Source organism: Malania oleifera, chromosome 10 (assembly GCF_029873635.1).
Source record: "Malania oleifera isolate guangnan ecotype guangnan chromosome 10, ASM2987363v1, whole genome shotgun sequence".
Classification (NCBI taxonomy): Eukaryota; Viridiplantae; Streptophyta; class Magnoliopsida; order Santalales; family Ximeniaceae; genus Malania; species Malania oleifera.
Genome location: NC_080426.1, coordinates 41,096,464 through 41,118,681, shown reverse-complemented (window position 1 = coordinate 41,118,681; position 22,218 = coordinate 41,096,464). Strand labels below are relative to the sequence as shown.

Here is a 22,218-nt window from a genome sequence, read left to right as displayed (position 1 = left end):
AAAATTTTTATTTTAGGAGGGGGGAGGTGATTAGAGGTGTATTGATCTGGACGGAGAAGGTGAAGGTGTCTCATCTCCAGTTTGCGGATGATACTATTTTGTTTCTTGAGGACAATTGCAAAGTCCTTTGTTGAAACATTTTTGAAAATATTTTTGGATTAAAGATCAACTTGTTTAAGAGTGGTGTTGCTGGCATTAAATATGGGCAGTTGGGAGCTTAGAAAGTTCAATGTTTAGTGGGCTGTGTCACCTTAGCAGGCTGTTGTCCTATGTTGGTCTCTCCCTGAGGAGCAATCCAAATTGTGTGACTTTTTGGGAGCCTGTGATTGAGAGGGTTGGTAGGAGGTTGGAGGGGTGGAAGAGGGCATACTTCATCTCTTAGAGGTCATATTTCCCTCATTAGAGCCTCACTTTCCAACATGCCCATTTAATTCACCTATTTTTTTAAGTTTTTAGGATTATCAAGAGTGTCACCAGGGTTCTTGAAAGGTTGACAGGTGATTTTTGTTGGTTCGGATTTTGGGAAAACAAGGGACACCACTTGGTTATTTGGGAGACTGTTAGGAGACTCAAATCAGAAGGGGGCTTGTGTCTTAACAATGTGGTTTCTTAAAACATTTCTCTAATTGGAAAATGGTTGTGGAGGTTCCTTGAAGTTAACTCCCCAGGGTATGTGGTGATAAAAAGTATGTGGCCCATTGCAATTTTTTTTTTTTTTGTAGGGGGGGTGAGCACTAAAGGAAATGGTGTTGTTTCTTTTGCAAGACCCTAAATGTTTGGGTGTTCTTATACATGCACCCAGTTTGCAACCCCAACACAAATTGTCAAAGCATTGTCCAAATTAAAAAAAAAAAAAAAATCATCCAATAAGTTAGTATGCCCTCTAGGCTCAACTTAGGGCATCACACCTGAAGGAGCATGGTTTCCTTATGAGGCCCTTGAAAAGCCCCTTTCTAAAAATTGACGTTGCATTTTCCTTTTGTACTCAACACACCTGTTGGATTAGGTCTAACCTAGGATACCATCTTAGTTTAAAATTGGCATTTCACTTGTATCAAGTATATCATTTGCGTCATGCTTAGCATTTGCATCTACATCTTGCTCAGCATTTGCGTGGCATTTTCATTAGAAATAAGCATTTCACTTGCATCGAGCTTAGCTGAAGATTAGTATCTGCATATTATCCTTCATTTGCATCATGTCTTGTAAATGCATCCTCGTCAAACTCAACAAATTAAAGCATCATCTAGCTACTTTGGAGGAACATTTCATTTGCATTAAGTCCAACATGTGAATAACATTAGACTTGAAGAAAAAGAAAAAAAACATAGGAATTATTATCCCTCTTCCGTCTAGTTGAGCCTAGAAATGTCACATCAGTTCGTTGAGGTTGAGAAGAAAACAAAAAGAAAGCTAGCATATCATTTGCATCTAGTATTTCATTCTCAGGTCAAAAAATGACATTACATTTGCATTTTGTGCTACATTTGCGTCTTGCATTACATTTGCATCTTGCATTCCATTTGTGTTTTGCATTTCATATGCATCTTGCATTTCAATTGCATTTTCAACTTTTCCTAAACCCCATTTGTTGCAACTATGATTTGGTTTGTGGTTTCACTTTTGATCTCTTTTTCATAAACCGAGTTGGTTTACAACCAATATAGTCGCGACTCACTCCCATGACAAAGGCATCTTTTGTAGACCGCATTGGTCTGCGCCCTAGCAATGACTCACTACAAGCCCCATGTCAAAGGTAGCCCTTTCCATAGACTGAGTGGGTTTATAGGCAATATTGCTGTGTCTTAGTCCTATGGCAAAGGCATACTTTGTAGACCATGTTGGCCTACACCCTGCAAATGACATGTAGCAAGTCTTATGTCAAAGGTGGTCCTTTTCGTAAAACTGAGGTTGTTTACAACCAATGTCACTTAGCTCATTCCCATGACAAAGGCATCCCTTATAGATTGCATTGACCTATGCCTTAGTGTCCTATCAGTGACGTGCTGCAAGTCCCATGTCAAAGGTAGTCTTTTTCGTAAATTGAGTTGGTTTATAGTCAATGTTGCCGCGGCTTAGTCCCATGACGAAGCCATTCTTCGTAGATAGTGTTGGCCTACGTCCTACCAATGAAGTGCGGCAAGGCCCATGTCAAAGGTAGTCCTTTTTGTAAGCTAAGTTGGTTTACAACCCATGTTGCCATGGCTCAGTCCTTTGACCGACATCTTGTACACTGAATTAGTCTACGCCTTACCAATAACGTTGCGGCAAGTCCCATGTTAAAGGTATTACTTTTCATAAACAAAGTTGGTTTGTAGCCAATGTCGCCGTTGCTTAGTCCCATGACAAAGGCATCCCTCGTAGACCGAGTTGGCTACACTCTACTAATGATGCATGACAAGTCCCATGTCAGGTAGTTTGTTAAGATTTGATTAAAATGAATGAACTAACTTGAAGATAGGTCTCTTCCTCTATTTATAATACAAATTAAATACATTTTAATCAAAATAATACCCTTACTAACTCTCACTAGTTAACATACTAACACACTCAATAATAATACTAAAGGACATTCATAACCTAACACTCCCCCTCAAGCTGGGGCATAAATGTCATATGCTCCTAGCTTGTTGCTAATGAATTTAACACGAGCAACCCCTAATGCTTTGGTAAACAAATTAGCAAGCTACATGTCCGACTTCACATAAACAGTTGTAATGAGCTTTTGCACAAGTTTTTCCCAAACAAAGTGACAATCAACTTCAATGTGCTTCGTCTGGTCATGAAAGACTGGGTTGGAGGCAATATGAAGAGTAGCTTGATTGTCACACATTAACTTCATGGGTTGAAGAATAAGAAGTATCCAATTCTTCCAACACGTTCTTCAACTAGACAAGTTCACAAGTAGTGTGAGCCATAACTATATAATTTGATTCAGCACTTGACCTTGCCATCACAATTTGTTTCTTAATCTTCCAAGCATGGTTCGAAATCGCGGTCGCGGGTAACGTCGCGTAATGGTTGCGGGTGTTGCGGGCTGCGGGAGACGCGGGTGTTACGTAACGGGAAGCAGGCGTAACGGTCGTGAATTTTTGTCACGCATGCACAACCATGCCAAAATCAAAAAATAAGCATGAAATCCATTAATACTTGATTTTTAATGAATTTTGAAGGTTTTCATTCAACCTACGAATGCTTTTTAATAGGCATTATGATTTTTATATTAATTTTAGTGCACTGTTTACAAAAAAATACATATTTTTTTTTATAATTTACATTAATGAGTAAAAAGATGTAGAAATGTAAGAATCAATTAATTAAAGTCAAAATATTACTAAAAATGAATCAATAGATGACTCAATACTCAATATACACATTACACATACATGAATTTAAAAAGTGATTAATATCAAATATCAATAAATAGTTGAAAATACATGAATACAATATTACAAATTTATAACATAACATATGTCACCACCAAAAAGAATGACGTGGAGGGTCTTCATAATTTGCATATGTATCTTGAGATTGGGATGAGAAATTATCTCCCCATCCTTGTGGAAATATATAGTTGAATAAACCCAAGTTTGCGTCATTTCATTGTTGCTCTTGAAAATGTACTAGTGGTGAAAATCCTCCTGAATAATGTCCATAAGTTGGGGCAGGGGCTAGCTCTGGGTAGTGTGTAGAAGAAGACTCACTAGATCCTGAGATTCCTAATCTACTAGGATAAAAATATGAGTCACAAGATGCATAATGTGGATATGCTGGATGAGATCCATATGATTTTGATGATGAACTATCTAAACCAAAGTCGCCAAAACTACGAACCACACCATATGAATCTTCACTAGGGTCACCACGAGCACTCCTTCTCTTGGGTTGTGAAGATTGGTTCCCTGGAGGAATACCCAAGTCATAATTTTCAAGTATGTCATGTAGTCCATAAGGATCAGAAGGATGTATATGCTTGCAAATGATGTCCCTGTGTCATATCCATAATTATATTCTACACCGCTGCCTCCACCACCACCACTGCCACCCCCCCAACCCCAGTTCCAGCACCACTATTACCATCATCACCACTTGGTGGGCTCAAATCAAGATTGTCATCACTTTGTGTACGTTCAGAGCTTGAACTTGAATCATCATGCGCGTTTATTGGTGATTGATCTCCTCCTTTTGTAGCACCACCAACTTCTTCATTTAACCAATTTGAATTGTCCTGACCGTCGAGTAGTGGTGTCTCTCTCTCCTCTAACTATTGACTTAAAGGATCATCTTCTCCGAAAATGTAGTCCAAATTGATAGGATTGAAACCTTCTTCAATTTCTCGTTGGCTTCTTCACGTTGTACGTCTTAACTTTAACCTCATGTTGTAATGTACGAAAACAAGTTTTTGTAGTCTCATGTACTTTAATCTATTTCTTGTTTTCGTATGGATGAGGCTAAAGGTGCTCCAATTACGCTCACAGTTTGAAGCTGATGTGGTCTGACTAAGAACTCTGATTGCTATTCTTTGGAGCTCAAGAGCACACAAGGCATAATGAATCCACCATTCAGCTGCATGAATAATTAAAAAGAGTTTTATGTTAGTATAACGTATATTTCAAAAGTCAAATTTGAACATAAAGAGAGAAAATAGAGTCATTCATCCATTGTTTAGCTATATAGTCATCCATTGTTTAGCTATGTAGCCATATTTACTAGGATTTGTTTGTTTCGCTGCCCTTTGAGCCAACGGGGTTCCAAGTCTCCTGCTTATCTCGATATAGCAACAACTAAAAAAGGATGATTGTGAAATATAATTAATTAATTAGATGTATTAATAATTATTCTTGAAAGTATTACAGAATACTAGAACAATTCATTATTCAATTTAATGGAACCAATACTTATTTGATTAATAGCCCGAATTTGAGTATCTATATCGGGTACCAACTTAGTTATCACTTTTTTAACCCCATCCATGACTTCTCTAGCAACTTCAGGAGAGGGTGGGGCACCATAAAAAAATTATGGGTTCAAAAAATACCCTAGAATTAAATTTAGAAACATATTAATCAATAGTTTTGTAATGCAACTATGCATAATTTAAAAGTTAAAATAATAAGAAATTGTATTTGATTTACACTTACCAGCAGCGTGCAAATCTTGGTACAATTGAAAACTCCACCAGTTGTCAATAATTTTCCAATAGTCTTTGTAAAACCGGCAATCTTTTTGAATGGCCAACTTCGCCCTATCAATTGCCTCGTATATGAAGTTCATGGTTGGTTTTTCATCACCATCAACTAATTTAAGAACTTTCACTAAGGGTTCTTGCACTTTAATTATATCAGAGGCCTTTTGTCAAAACTCTTTGCCTAAGATAATTTTCTTTGAATCATATGCTGGGCCTGATTTTGCCATCCCAAATCTTGAGTTTTTCCAAGCATCAGATGTAAAGATTTCCCTTAATGCTTGTTTATGCCTGACAATAGTCTCCAAAGTAATGAAATTTGTGGCAAATCGAGTGATGGCAGGGCGAAGTAACTCTCTATTATTTGTGAATTTTTTCATGAAATTCACTGTCCATGTATAGTTGTAAATAAATGAGGTTATTGTTCTTGCATCTCCTAAGACCTTCTTCACGTTACTTTTTTTACCAATATTTTCAAGAATAAGGTCTGCAATGAGCTACACGTGCTGTCCTACTATTTAATTAAAAACATGCAAGTTCATAATACTATTTGTATATACAATTAAAATTAGAAAATTACCTGAAATAATATTTAACTGTTTTGCTTGGCACATCAGAGGCATCAACTGATTTATGAAACTCGGTGCCTCTATCGCAATAAACTAAAAAGTTTATAACGTGTTTTTTAGTTGGTCTTGACCAACCATCACACATAAGGGTTATACCTCTCTCCTTCCAAATTCCAGCAAAAGAAGCCATATAATTTTTCATTTCTTGATACTCTTGCTCCAAATAAATTTCAGATATCTCATAAGGTGATGGACCCTTCATCCCCTTTCCAACCTCTGTAGCAATATCAAGCATAGACTGCATAAATGGAGAGTCAGCTACATTCGCTGGAATCCAATTATAAATTAGGAATTTTCCAACTGTTTTTCCTAATTTACTTCTTAAACCTTTCAGTAACTTAGTGTTGATTTTTGATTGTTTCGCACTCTTGCTTCTTTCTAAAATAGGATCCATTGCCTTTAGTCTAGTTTCAGGGGCATCAGGATTGATCCATTGTCGTCCACTACCTCCAGCTTCTCGACCATTATAAGATCGAGCTCCTGCTCTATTGAAACCACTAGTAGCACCACTGCCAGAGCCACCTCCCTCTTCATAAATATTACCCCCTCTAGTTGTTCTTGCTCGAAATCTTTGTCTCTCTTCCCATTGTTGCCGTGATCGTATGCTTTCTTGTCGAGCAAATCTCATACTTTCTTCTTCCAAGTCTTCTTCATCGCTCAAATTCTCAAAATCTCCTCTAATTTGGACTTCTGCTTCTTCTTGCCTTTTCTATTTATCTCTTTTCTTCTGAGCATACTGTTGTAGATGTTTCATCATTTGTTCTCTTACTTGTGTGGTCACATTTGAGCATCCAGTTATTTGACTCTTTTTATGTGCCAAGTGTTGTTTCAAGTGTGTAATGCCCCTTTTAATTATCTTCCCACGTAACTTACACATAATAACATGTCTATTACCGTCCACCGCAGTACCAAAATGCCATCCAATATCCTCACTAGGTAAGTTCTCATTTCCTCTATCACTTGACATATTGATAGACTTAATTTGATGATCTCTACGCAAAACATAGAGAAAATACAAAGTTACAACCTTTCTAAAAAAATGACAGAAATAATATTATAATTAGTAATTTAGTAAATATTAAATAATAAGTACTAAATAGTCCTTCTAATTTTAAATACTTATTACGTAAAAATAAAATAAAATATTTGATTAAAAATAATAAGTAATGTTTAATTTATTTTTATATTTAAATAAATAAAATTATAAAATATTAGATATTTTATTACAAAAAAATATATTCCTTTATCTTTAAAAAGATATTTTCATTATTTTTTATAACTTAATTTTATTTTCATTTATAACTATAAGAAATTAACATTGTAATTTTAAAGGTGGAAAAGACTTTTGCTCTACTTTCATATACATCACAACATCACTAACAGAGATTCATACAGTACAAATTGACTATTTAACTTTTTAAGCATTTTCTCAGTATATGGATTAAAATAAAATTTTTCTACAAATTCTAGTAGTAAACTAGTAATTAGTAAAAATCTAAATTATTAATATATTAACTATTAGGTTAAAATTTTTTTTATTAAGTTATCAATTTTTACTTTATTTGGTAACTAAAAACAAAAAATAGATTATGTAACGATTTATTTTACCAAATTTTAAATTTAAGGTCAAAATGATGTTTTAAAACTTAAAAAATATTTATAAACAGGAAATATGTAATGGAACTAGATTTTCCTAATTACCTTTCAAAAAATATAAAACAATTAAAATATTTATAAATTAAGAAAATTTTATTTTACATAATTAAGGAGGTTCCATGGTGTATGTTGTTTGCAGATGATATTGTATTAATTGACGAAACTAGGGATGGAGTAGAGACTGAGTTAGAATTATGGAGAGAAGCTTTGGAATCTAGAGGCTTTAAGATAAGTAGAAATAAAACAGAATATATGAAATGTAATTTTAGTAATGATAGGAGGAATATTGGAGACAAAGTTAAACTTGATGATGAAGAAATAAATAACACTTGTAGATTTCGATACCTTGGATCTATTATGCAAGCTGAAGGAGAAATTGAAGATGATGTAATGCATAGAGTTAAAGCAGGTTGGGTAAAATGGAGAAGTGCTTCAAGTGTTCTATGTGATCGTAGAATACCCTTAAAATTGAAAGGAAAATTTTATAGAATAGCTATAAGACCAGCCATGCTATATGGATCAGAATGTTGGGCGACGAAGAAACATAATATCCAAAAAGTAAAAGTTGCCGAGATGAGGATGCTTAGATGGATGAGTGGTATAACATTGAAAGATAAATTAAGGAATGAACATATTCGTGGTAAGTTAGGTGTAGCTTCTATAGAAGATAAGATAAGGGAGGGACGACTCAGATGGTATGGACACTTGCAACGTAGGCCTTATAGTGCACCTGTGAGGAAAAGTGACTTAGTTACTGTGGGGGGCAGTAGAAGGGGTAGGGGTAGACCTAAAATAACTTGGGAGGAGATAGTGAGTAAGGATTTAATATCTTTGAATCTATCAAAAGAAATGGTCTATGATCGCATAAATTGGCGGAAAAGGATTCATATAGCCGACCCCACTTAGTGGGACTAAGGCTTGGTTTTGTTGTTGTTGTATTATTGTTTTCTAATTTTTTAATCTATTAAATTACTCTTTTTTTTTAATTCGATTTAACAAACATAATTTACAATAAATTATAATTAAAAAAATAAAATAAAATAAAAAGTTTAAGATGTGGGTGTTGACTGAAATTTTAAAGCTTATCTCATACGCAGAGAGTCTGAGTGAGACCGAGAGAGGGGAGGGGACTCGGAGAAGCCTCGAAGCTTCGTGCGACGACTGGCGGAGGCTGCTGAAGGGCTATCGATGACTCCAAGCTCCATGCGATGACTGGTAGAGGGTTGGCTGGTGGCGGCGAGTGCGACGATTGGCGGAGGAAGTTGCCTTCGGCCACTCTCAGGCTTCGAAGAACTTAGTTAGGATCAGGATTCAGGATTCAAGAAGGCTAGACGAAGGCTGCGAAGATGAGTAGATCTACTCAAGCTTCGAAGAAGTGAAGGCATGAATCCTTCTTATTGCTTCGGCGGCTCGGCCAACAAAATTTCAAGGTAAGTTTTTTTGCTCTTTGAATGTTAGATTTAGTTAGATTGAATGGTAGATGGGTGGTTGGGACTCGGGAGAGGGGGAAAGGAGCGCTGCGCAGCAAGAAAGGAGATTCTGCAAGCTGTCGGCATGTAACGGTCCGTGACGGACCGTTATGAAGTGTAACGTTGGGGTAACGACCGTTACGGAGATGTAACGGTCGTTACGACTGTGAATTTTTTCCGAACCGCATTATCGGCCCGTATCGGTTTTGGAGCCCTTGATTTATGTTACGTATCGGCCGTTACGCTACGTAACGGCCATTATTTAAAACCATGCTTCCAAGAAACCAAATTACTACCAACCAATATACAATACCCCGTTGTGGATCTCCAGTTGGAAGGCGATCTAGCCCAATCTGCATATGTATATCCATGGATATAAGTGTGACCCTGATCACGACATAAAAGACCTCTTCATCTTGGGTGTACCTTTGAGATATCTCAAGATGTGAATTACTACATCCCAAGGACTTATCCTTAGAGAATCTAGAAATTGACTCACATTTGTTGCAAACGATATATTCGGCTGAGTGACTGTGAGATAATTTAGCTTTCCAACAAGTCTCTGGTATTGTCCTGGATTAGGTAGCAAATCACCAATATTTGGTGCTAACTTGTTGTTAGGATCCATGGGTGTATCAACCGGTTTAGATCCCAACATGCCAGTTTCATCCAATAGATCAAGAACATACTTCCTCTCTGACAAAACAGTTCCGATACGAAATCTAGATACTTCTATACCCAAAAAGTATTTCAATGGTCCCAAATATTTGGTCTGAAATTTTGTTTGTAGAAAACGTTTGAGACTCTGAATACCTTTATCATCTTGTAATAACAATATCATCCACATTAACAACAAAAAGGATCCTACCCAATGAAGTATGACGATAAAACACGAAATGATCCACTAAACACCGCCGAAGACCAAACTCAAGTAATACAACACTGAAACGACTAAACCATGCTCTAGGAGACTGTTTTAAACCATATAAAGCCTTTTTGAGCTGACAATAAGCTTGACTCCTCCTGAGCAACAAATCCAGGTGGTTGCTCCATATAAACCCCCTCCTCAAGGTCACAATGCGAGAAGACATTTTTCTCATCTAACTGATGCAAAGGCCAGTGACAAGTAGTAGCCAAGGAGATGAACAAATGTATTGATGTAAGTTTGGCAGCCGGAGAAAAAGTATCAGAATAATTCAGACCATACATTTGCGTGTATCCCTTGGCAACAAGACGGGCCTGATGACCCACTGAGCCATTAGGGTTGACTTTAATAATGTAAACCCACAACCAACCACAAACTTGTTAGGAGGAAGAGGTCCCAAGTAGCATTGTCATGTAAAGCATTCATCTATTCAACTATAGCATCCCTCCACCCAGAATGGGTTGGCTTCCAAAACAGATTTAGGAAGAATAGTAGATGTTAAAGCAGTAACAAAACTATAATAGGAGAGTGATAAGGAGTCATAACAAACTTAGTTGGAAATGGGATGTTGAGTACATGTGCGTTTATCTTTCTAAACAGCAATAGGAGGATCAACATCATGGAAGTATGATCATCAAATGAGGAAACCAAAGGCATGGTCGTAGAAGCTAGAGGTGACTCTCTTCATTGGAGTCGTTGTCATGAGTACAACTGCAAATTAGGATGATCAAGACGATGAGAAGGACTCAAACTACATGGAGACTCAGATGGTTGGTTGAGCAAGGACAACAACGTAGAATCTGGAAGATTAGGCAAAGGAAGAGACTCATTGAGCTCAAAAGTACTCAGTGTCTGGGTGTGGAAAGGTTTATACTCAAAGAAGTTAACATTGGCAGAAACAAAGAAGCGATGAAGCACAAGACTATAACAATGATATCCCTTTCGAGTATCCTAGGAAGTTACATTTTATAGCACGAGGACCCAACTTATCTACCCTAGGAGTTAGTTGATGAACAAAGGACACACACCCAAATAGACGAGGAGGAAGAGAAAATAAAGGTGAATTAGGAAAGAGAATGGAGTAGGGAATTTCATCATTAAGAATAGACGATGACATTCTGTTGATTAGATAACAAGCATTACGTATTTGAACTGGAAAACCAAACTAAGTCTTTGTTTTAGAACAAAAGACACAAAATACATGGAATAACTCAGAACAACCTTTTATTAAACATTATAATGAACTAACATAAAAGGGCTTGCAGCCCGTTTATTGACTCGAAAAGCTAAAGGAACACGATGGTGCTTTCCTAAATGATCAGACTCACAATTGAGATTAGACACATAACTCAAACTAGGAAAAAGACATTTTAACTTTTCCAATGAAGGATGACCATGGCAACAATGAATTTGGAAAGGTGTGAGTCGTGTGACAGCAGCAGTGCAGGCGGTAGAAGGAGATAGTGGGTCAAAGTGATAGAGTTCACAAGCTTCACATCCTTCATGCCCTCCACCAATCATCTTCAAATCCTGTATAACCACAGAATTAAGGAAGAATGTCACTGAACAATCATGGATTTAGTAATTTGCCAACAAACATAAGATTGAAATGAAATTTGGGAATATATAATACCGAAGGAAGAGAATTAGAAGAATTGGGATTTACAATCCCAATTCCCTTGAGTGCAGTGGTGGATCCATTCGCAAGAGTACCACAACGTAAATTTGTAAGATATTGAAGAGTGGAGAAGAAGCTAGGTACACATGTGATATGGTTAATTTCAGTGGAGCTATGACCCAAGGACTAGAATGAGAATTACTAGATGATAGGCATACTGTGTGATTACCTGTTTGGGCAGGAGATGCAATGAGAAGAGAACCTTGTTGTGATGCTTGATATTGCTGAAACTTGGAATACTCTTCCTTTGACGTGGATATAGTACATTGCCCCCCTACTCGGCTCCAAAGGTGTGGGGTCAGTGGTGCCTGCATTGGCTGCCCCCAAAGGTGTGAAGTGGTTGCTGCATTGGCAACACGTGAATGTTTGCTGTGAAGATTCCAACACTGCTCAATAGTATGATTACTTCGTCCTCAATGAGTGCACTTGCGAGGAGTACTTCTACCTTGTCCATCTCTACCACTATGTCCACTTGAACCACCTCGATAACTTTTGCAATCGTTTGGTAGAGAACTAGAGTCCTCTTGTGTAGCAAAGGCTGTCCTCCTCTCAGAGCCGGATGTATGAACAAGAGAATGCATGCTAAAGGAAGCACGAAGGACACGAGATTAAACATCGACAAATGATGGCAGCTCGGCACTACTAAGTATTTGGGATTGGACTGCCTCAAACTCGGATCTAAAGCCTGCTAGAACACAAAGAATTGTTATCTACTCCCTTTGATTCTACATCTCACGAATGTCCGCAGTTATAGGTTGCATGATATGACATTAAGCTCCTCTTGAATACGTTTCATCTCTCCAAAATAATCTGCAATAGTTTATATCCTTGTTGTAACTGAAAGTACTCTCTGGATAAATCATACATTTGTGTAATGTTACTGGAGTATAGAAGGTTTACATAATCTCAAATCTCCTTGCACATATCTAGATGCATACACATCCATGCAATTTGTGGCTCCATTGAATTCCATAAGAGGGAAACAATCAAGGCATCTTCTTGATTCCACACGTCGTTTCTCTTCTCATCAAAAGGATTAAATTGGAGCAAGTGGTCAAATTTCCCTAATCCTGCTAAATAAATCCGAACAGCTTTAGACCATTGGACATAGTTCTTTCCATCCAACTTTGAGTTGTTATTTGTAGCAGTGATGTAGGAAACAAATTTTTGGAATTCATTGATTCCATCCCAACACCAACAATTCAGCAACCACACCAAAACAAGGAGAACAATAAAAACTAATTGGGACAATCACAAACTATGTGAAGGACTGAGACAACCACGAACAAGGTGAACAACTCACCAACGGATATAGCACTGCCACAGCCCACAACTGAACACACGAACACTGCCACGACTCCAAAAAACTCACAAAAGAAGCCTTCACAAACCCTATACAGAGATTTACGGAATACCGCGAGTGCATGGTTGAAAAAGGTTGAATTTTTGAGCAAAAAACTGACCTAACAGCTTGATAATATAGTCTAGAGAAGGAATCAGGACATGGCAGAGGAAAAGAAAAGAAAAAAAAAAGTGGTTGGAACTTCACACACGTGCTGGAGCGTGGGGTTGGCACTACCGGCATTTGGCTGGCGCATGGGGACTCCTTATACGATGGGCTTTTTTGGTGTTAGGCTTTTTTGGGGGGGGGGGGGGGTTTGTGGTGTTAGGCTTCGGGGGGGTTTTGTTTAAGGGGCATGGTTGGTTTTGTGAAATGATATGGGATGGAGGCGGATTTGGGAAGGACAGCCGCGGGAATGGTGTTTTCCGGCAGACTGAGGGGAATCGGGTTTAAGTTGGATCATGCGCTGATACCATGTTAAGATTTGATTAAACTAAATGACCTATCTTGAAGATAGGTCTCTCCCTCTATTTATAATAAAAATTAAATACATTTTAATGACAATAATACCCTTATTAACTCTCACTAATTAACATACTAATACACTCAATAATAATAATACTAAAAGACATAAATAACTTCTAACATAGTCCTTTTCATAAACCGAGTTGGTTTAAAGCCAATGTTGCTGCGGCTCAGCTCCCATGACAATGGCATCCCTTGTTAGCATAGAGATGGTGAGTGATCCTCTTGCCATTGCAGGCTTAGTAGGTAATCCTCCTACCCCTGCATTCCCTTGATTTTACAAATGGCAAGTTGTTCCTTTGTACCATCCTTTCATCTTCAGCTTAAGACACTTTGGAAGATCCCCATGTCAAATGTCTCTTCCTCTTTTTTATCATTTCCAAAAAATATCCAAAAAAAAAAAAAAATCATCCACAGTTGCATGCATTTTCATGTCACTTGGAGCATAAAAAAAAAAAAAATTTCAAAATTTTAACTTGCAAACATAGGCATTTGTTTACTTTCTTGTTCTTTTCTAAAGAACCAAGATTTTGCTACATAATGCCTGGTTCAAAATTCGTGTCTTCATATTTATATTTCTATTACCATAGAATATCAAAAGGTGATCCTTCCAACATTCTAAGTAACAAACATATAAAGAGGGGCAGCTGTAGACACCCCATTTTGTCCTAGCATCATATAGAAAAATCAGGTATCTCCATCACTTCTCTTGATTTTCAAGCTTTCAGAAAAAACCAAAAAATTGAGTTTTGATAGTCTCGAGTCATTTTTCATTTTCTTGTAATTAATCCTTAGTTTTTAGGGGGTTGGAGAACTTCCTTTTCAAATTGCAAAAAGGTAATAATATGCCATTTGAGGTCTTCCTATCACAAATAGGGAGAAATTATATGGTAGACTGAGTCCACCATGTCATCCATAAACTAACCCAATAAAGTGGTGACAACTCATACACTAGAAATCATAAGCAAATCATGATTAATTTTCTTTACAAATAAATAGAACAAAATCTATGATTAATTTCCCTTCCTATAAAAATTACCAAAAAAAAACCATAGTTAATCTAATTATTTAACAAAAGATTGGTGTTTGAAGTGTCAATTCAATTATTGGTTTTAGTAGATTCATTGGCTGTGCATTGGAAACGTTTATCTTTTATTTAATAGGAAATGTTATAAAATTACTAAGCTATTTTTTTCATAGAAAAATTAATGGATTTATTTAATTTCCAAATATTCATAAAACTATTCAATCATATGATTATTTAAATTATGTTCTAAAATTTTCTTTGGCCTAACTATGAAAATAATCATTAAATGATAACATTTTTAAAATTTTTTTTTTTAATATAAATTGAGTGGACAACATTGAATAATAGAAAAAGTATCGGTTTACAAAGAAAATTAATTATGGTTTTTTAAAAATAATTTTTAATCATGAATTACCCGTGGATTTCTTTGTAATTTGTTTTGGGAAGAAAAACTACGGATTTTTTTTGTTTGTAATTTTTGTGAGAATAGAAATTAATCATGCTTTTTTTTTTTTTTATTTGCTTTGGAAATAAAGTTATGCTTATGCGGACCAGTGTTTGAGTTGTTATTACTTTGTTAGGTTAGTCTATGGATGATGTGGTGGATTTGGTCTACCTAATAATCTCTCCACAATAAGGGACCTTGTGTAGGTTCATCCTCTCACTCTCACTTTTGTGGGCTTTCTTACTCTCATACTGGTACTCATTAAACTTTCAAGTGCTGATAGGGGGCAATTTTTAGTAGGTTTTCTCTCATTGGGCGAATCTCTCTCTTGGCATCATGTCCCTTATCTTTCATGTTTTCATCTCATTGTGAAGCAATAAAAAGAAAATGTTTCACTAGCTTAATGCCTTCTACATTGTTTATGCACGCATATATATCCATTTCTCATAAAAACACAATAAGAAAAAAACAAAAAAAAAATGATAATAGACAAAAATTGCTATAGTCTTCGTGTCATCTTCACCTAGACATACACCTAGACATACATTTACACGCAAATTCCAGATTAATGGGATGCTTGCATTCCAATTGAAGGCTCATTGTAGGCTTGTGCTCAATTATGAAGCCCAATATGGGCTTGTGTTTGATCTAAGGTCCATGGTCGGCTTGTGTTCAATTATGAAGCTCAATTTGGACTTATGCTTGATCTAAGGCTCACTGTGGGCCCGTACTCCTGCTGAAAGCCCAATGCAAAAATCTCTGACCCATAACTCACTTAGGACCAGTCCATAGCCATTTCACATGCATACCATTCCCACACTAAAAAATCACAATCCCCTCTCACAGCTTCCCTATGCCCCTGCTTCCCTTCTCAACTCAATGTGCTGCCTGGCAATCCCACAAAAAAGGCCCAAATAAATGAAAGGAAAATAAAAAATAATATTCTCCCCCCAAGTAATTTGGCCACTTTGCTCTGAAAAAAATCTGAAAAATAGAAAACAAAACAAATAAAAAAAGGGTTATTCTCCTCTAACAACGGGCATCTTTTATGGACTTTGCAGTCTGACCTCTTAAGGGGATTTGATGTGAAAAGAAAAGCAGCAGGAGAGAGAGAGAGAGGGAGAGAAAGAGTAAGAAAGAGAGGTAGGGAGAGAGAGTAAGAAAGAAAGAGAGAGGGATCAGGCTATGGTGATCCCATGGTCCTCGATCATGGCTTGGGAAGCAGGGATCATGTTGGGGGCGGGGTGGGAACAATGAGGCTTAGGAAAAGGGGTATTTTGAAAATTAAACAAATTATCCGAGGTCATTTAGAAAAGTAAAAAGCCAGTAATTCTCATGGGATAAATAGTGATTTCGCCCGTCACAATTCCATCGCTTGCAGGAATCATGATTCTGCTTGGTTTTTTATTCTGATTTTTTTTTTTTTGAAACCAAACATGGGAATGATAATCAGAGCCTGAATTTAAATTCCATTCCATCCTTGATTCCATGGACCAAGCGCCATGGAACATAAATAAATATTTTTTTTGGTGGCTTATTACTGATCTTACAGGTGTCCGACTATCTTAAATATTGTTCCCTTCTCTTATCTTCTATAAGTTTTATTTCATGCATATAATGGATACATTGACCTTGGGAGCAGAAGCTAGATGCTACTGTCACAGTGCTTGGCTCGACTTCAAATCCGATCCATGGTGACCAAGAGTAGAGTAGTACCTGCTCTGAAAACAGAAGAGAGAAAGAGATGGAATTAGAAAGGTTGGTTTCTAAAATTTCAACTAGTATACTAGAAGGGGATTTTTCTCCTGTAGAGGAGAGGATTGCTAGTGCATGAATTATCCAGGATGAGATAGGGGGAGTTTCCTCTAAGAATCATAATTTTTGAGGATGAATTTCAGGATTTTATTGCTGGTTTGGAGAGAAATTCAGCTGATAAGGGAATAAATTCAGATAATTTGAGTCGTCAAAAGGTTTATGCTTCCTGTAAGGAAGTGCTAGTTGGTTTTGAAATGAGGAAACATCTTGAAAAAAATTGAGATTCTTTTGGCGAGAAAACAAAAAAAAAAAAGAAAAAAGGTTCTTAAGAGAAATTTAGAAATTGTTTTTAAATATAGTGGGGGAGCCAATTGGTGAGAGGGTTACAATTGCTAGGATAAAAATAAGTAGGGGTTGTTTTGGAAGACAATAGCGTAGGCAGTAGGTGATTTTGAATGTGATAGGGGTTTACTTTTGGATGAAATTCGGGATTTGCATGGTTGTTCTTCCAACTTTTCTTCTGATTGCCTTGGGGACCTATCTTATGTGCCGCCGCCTCCACTAGAAGGTTTGGATGGAATTAGTATTTTGAGGATGATGTTTCAAATAAGGAGCAAAAGGTTAGTGATGGAATACTGCCCAACCCAGTTCAAGAGATTATTGGGAAGGACATTTAAGCTGAGATTTTATTGGATTATCTGGGTCTCTAACTGTCTGATTGTGGAGGAAATGAAGTTCAACTTGATAGTGGTAAATCTATGGTGAAGAAGGGTCAGATTAGCTAATTTGGAGTGTTTGGTAAACTATGATGTGAAAGGCTTAAATAGGGGTTTTCTTGATTAATTTATTAACTAATTGATTATGTATTTATCTTCCTAATTTCTTCTTGTCTTTGCTTTTGTGTTTGCATTTTATTTTTCAGAATTTGATATCTTTGCACTGGTTGTATATTCCCTCTCCTCTCTCTCTCTCTCTCTCTCTCTCTCTTAATATGTCTTTTTTTTTCATCAATAAAATCATTTTTTTTTTCCATTTTAGAGTTGTGCTAGTCAGCCATCTTAATGTACTCATTTTAGCTGCACTTACCTTTTGTGTATGTTATTTCTTAGCTGCTTGTCATTTTGATTCATATAAATGAGCAATCTTTCAGTTCTATTAAAAATTTCTTTTAATTTTAGAGGTATTTTACCATCACACAGTGCATCCGATGCACTTCTCCATTTGAACGAACCTGCATGAACTATGAGCGTGTCTCATTTTTAATTTCTTCTTCTACTTGCATAATTGTTTGAAGGAATCTATTGCTCGTTGGAATTTCTTGACCAAGTTTAACTTTCTTTTTATTATCCCTCCTAGAATAACTGAAATTGCATTAATGTATTCTATCTTACTTTTACCCATCTTGAAAACTCTAGTCCAAATCTTCTGTGGTGTAATGTGATTGACCAAGATTGACATTACATTTCCCTTCATGTTTAATAGCGAATCTAGCAATTGCTCTTCACTAATAGCTTTTATTTTCCATGTCTTCTCTTTCCTCTATATTTTTCAAAATTTCGCTATTTTTGCCTTGCTACCATGTTTTACCACTTCCTTTCGTTTTAACTTCTTTTTATACATCCTAATGCCACCTCAAGTGCTCTTTATCAGACCCTTTTCCTTTAGTTTTATCTAAAACCCATGTTGCTATTTTATTTCTAACTAGTTGTGTTACCGTGTGATGCACAGGTTTGATTTGCCTTATTATTTATGCTGACTTTCTTATTATCTAGGCATGTTGTTGTTTCATCCCATGTAAATGAGGTTTTTTTAAAAAAATTATAATTGGGAAACATTCCCACTGAATAAATAGGTGGCAAGAACGCTTCATCTGAACAATTTAATATTTAAACATGTGACAATCTCTCAATGCTTATAAACAACACTTAGATTATGCGTGTGGAGGGGCAAACAAAGGTAAAGAAAGGGGGTTTCAGTTTCAACAAACTAGAGTTGTGCAGGAAGGGCCGAGAGGCAAAACTCATAGCTCAAATGATTATTCCTTTCAGGCATCAAGTAATTTTCAGAAGGGTTTTTCTAAGCTCCTTTGTTGGTTTAGGTGGTTTGAGTGGAGCTGGAAAGAGAAGTGTGTGGGCTATGGAGGTATCTAGGGAGACTTCTTTGGCGGCTGGTGGTGGTGGGTGTTTATGGAAGGCGCTAGAATTTAAAAATCTTGGTGATCAGTTGACTGTTCGTGGTGATGAGGGAAAGAATGGTGAAGAGATTCTTGATGAGGGTGAGAAAGTTGTGAAATCTAAGTCTATTTAGGTGTTTTCCTGTAGGTTGGCATTAAAGGAGGGTTTAGACACGTAGGATTCTCTTGTAGCTAATTAAAATAATTTTGATGGATTTTAAAAAGGGCGATGGATGTTAGTTTTTGTATAGAGAAAGATACCAGTGTTTCAAGAGCAGGAGCAGTTAAGAAGATTAGTGGGGGGAATCATAAGGAAAATAAAAGTCGGTGTTATGTCTAATTATGAATTTATGAGAGAAAATCTGATAGCGATTTTTCTTGTCATGGCGGGCTGTGGGTTAATGTTGGATAATGCTCAAGATGAGCTTCGGTTTATTTCAGATTCATCTGATTTAGCAGGCGATATTTCTCATGTTTCATCTATACCACTTGAAAGATTCGATGGTGTTTCTATTTTTGAGGGTGATGCTTTGGGTAAAGAGCATGAGATAAGAAACCAAGTAAGGGATGGTATTTTTTCCACACTTGTTTCTCTTGCAATGGAGGTAATGCTATGGAAAGGATACAGAAGAGTAACAATTGATGGATAACATGGGATTACTCATTACAGCAACTGATCTATTTGGCGAGGAAGTTCGTTTGGATGGTGGTAAAAGCAAGATGAAAATGGCCCTGCTTGAAGTTACAAGTTTGCGGTGCTCTATTAATTGCAATGACAAGGATTTGACAGGGGGCTTTCTTAGTTTTCTTTTGGTAGGTTTTGTTCTTTGTTATTTTATTTATTTATTTATTTCTTTCTTTTGGTTTCCTTTTTTGAGAATTTCTGGTCCTCTCTTAGTTTGTAATCTCCATTTCTTCTATCTTAATACATTTCTTTTGTCACAAATTTTTTTTTTGTTGTCTGTGCATGTGCACACACAAACACAAACATACATTCTTAATTTAAACAATATTAAATAGCATTTTTAAAATAACTTTTAATGTAGTGTTTAATACTTGGCCCTAAATAACAATTTAGTATGCACTTGAGCAATATTAATGCTAGCAAATAGCAATATTTGAGGTTACCTTAATCGAGTTAACACTAACAATTTGTTGCAAAGTAGGAGGCCTTCTAAGGCATTATCTCTGGATGCATGCTTTGCTTCGATAGTTCCGGATCTGCCTCTCATTGATATGGAACAAGTTATTTGGTATTATGAGATAAAATTGGGTTTGTCTGGATTTGGTGGAGGATTTGCTGGTCATTTCCTTTTTAAAGTTTTGGCAAGAGTCAAGACTGGTCAGCCTTATGTAGATGTGGGTTATATGCTGTGTGTTTATTTGGAATTTTGGATGGACAGGAAAACTCACATTTTCAAGGGGAAGAAGACTTATTGATTTTTGGCTTGGGATAGGATTTGGCTTCTTTATGGGCTGTTGCTGCAGGTTGCTGCTAGGGGATGTGTTTGCAGAAGTTCATTGTGATTGATTATTTGATTGGCCGTATTATTTTTACTGTTATCTTCATTTTTAGTTTTTCTGATTTGCTTAGGAGGATTCCTTATTCTCCTTTTTTATATTCTTTCTTCCTTGATAAAATTTCTTCTTTTTCTATCCAAAAAAAAGAAGCGTGCTTGTGTGTATAAATATGTGTGTGTGTGTGTGTGTATATAGGGGGGGGGGGGGGAGAGAGAGATCCAATTCTGTTTTTTTTTTGGTCCTTCAGTAGTTCTGAATCCGCCTCTCGTTGATATGGAACAAGTTATTTGGTATTATCAAAGAAATTTGTTTTTGTCTAATTTGGTGGAGGATTTGCTGGCTATTACCCTTTCAGGTTTTGGCTAAAGACTGGTCAGCTTTATGTAGATGTGGGTTATATGCAAGGTGTGGGTATTTGGATGGAGAGAAAGACTTACATTTTCTAGGGGAAGAAGACTCCGTAATATTTGGTTTGGGATAGGATCCAGTATTTGGCTTCTTTATGGGCTGTTGCTGCAGGTTGTTGCAATCAGATGTATTTTGCAGATGTTTGGTGTGATAGATTGGCTGTATTATATTGGCTGTTATTTTCAATTTCAGTTTTCTAGATTTTCTTTGGAGGATGCCTTCTTTCTTAATGGTTTTTTTTCCTTTTCTATAAAGAAATGCTAGCATTATTTTAATATTTGAACCATGTGGTCTCAACAACTATATAGAGCTTCCTTACTCTTATGTATGTGTGTGTAGCACAAGTAGCCATTTTGAACCTATTTTAATTTTTGAACCACGTGATCTCAACAACTATTCTATAGAGCTTCCTTACTGTCTGTCTGTGTGTGTAGCACAAGAGTAGCCATTCTGTACCTTGAAGCATTTGTATCTTTGTTATCATTATCCAATAGTTTTTATTTTATCTTTGTAATCATTTAACTTCTATCACATAGTTCTCTTTCATGGATCTGTCTTACCTCTTCTATTCCTTGTTTTGGTGCATGTGTAACATTGTTATCTTATTTATGGAGTTAAATCTCTCCAAGGATGACTTTACAATCTTTACATAGAAGATTGACTCTCCTAATTAAGAAAACAAAATGCTATTTTGAGATTGTTTTTCCCTTATAAACGTTACTAAGTTCTTAAAACATGTTTTCCTTTTATTTATTAATTTATAAATTACAAGTCATATTAACAAGTCTAAAATCTTATCACCTGACTTTGTGACTCATTTTTGTCTCATCTGCGGCCTCTATGTACCTTATTATGCTTTCCTTTGTGATCATTTGGCTCCTGTAAAATTTTCTTCCATAGCTTTCCTTTGTATAATATTATCCATATCCTCCTAAAATTATCTTTTCATGTTTTCGAGTAGGACTGCATGAGGAGAATAGGTCCTAATAACATTTATTATCTTTTTGACTCAAACCAACTTAATTTTATAATTTTTCCTTTTATTCTTTTAGCATCTAGGCACTATCTTGTAGGTTTCTCTCTCTCTCTCTCTCTCACTCACGCACACACAGACATCTATTCTAACTTCCTGTGCATTTGTTGTTCTTTTTTTTTTTTTAAGATTGTCAAAGAATGGAATGCTGAGTTACAAGAACGTACTGGGAAATTCCGAAAGCAGGCTAATGCAATAGCTGAGTGGGACCGGAGGATCTTGCGGAACCGGGATGTTCTTCTCGGCCTTGAGGTGATTTATTTTCTTTTGAGAATTTGTGGAAATGAAATTTTTATTGGTTCTAGGTGTTAACTTTGTCAGGTTGTTGAATTCTATTCCATACATTTATTTGGTCTTTATTATGTATTTGTGACATGGTAAATTTTTTTTAAAAAATAAAAACATATCAGCCACATTTCTAATGACATGAAAGCATGATTGCGAATC

The 22,218-nt window shown here is 36.3% G+C and overlaps 1 protein-coding gene across 3 annotated transcripts in view; it reads left to right on the top strand.

Annotated features, from left to right (window-relative positions):
- Positions 1 to 22,218, top strand: part of LOC131165882 (nuclear pore complex protein NUP62) — a 52,150-nt gene that overhangs the window by 14,076 nt on the left and 15,856 nt on the right. For all 3 annotated transcript variants that reach the window (XM_058124027.1, XM_058124025.1, XM_058124026.1), the window contains exon 5: positions 21,901 to 22,023. In XM_058124027.1, the coding sequence (XP_057980010.1) occupies positions 21,901 to 22,023 (123 nt within the window). The remainder of the gene's footprint in view (positions 1 to 21,900; positions 22,024 to 22,218) is intronic.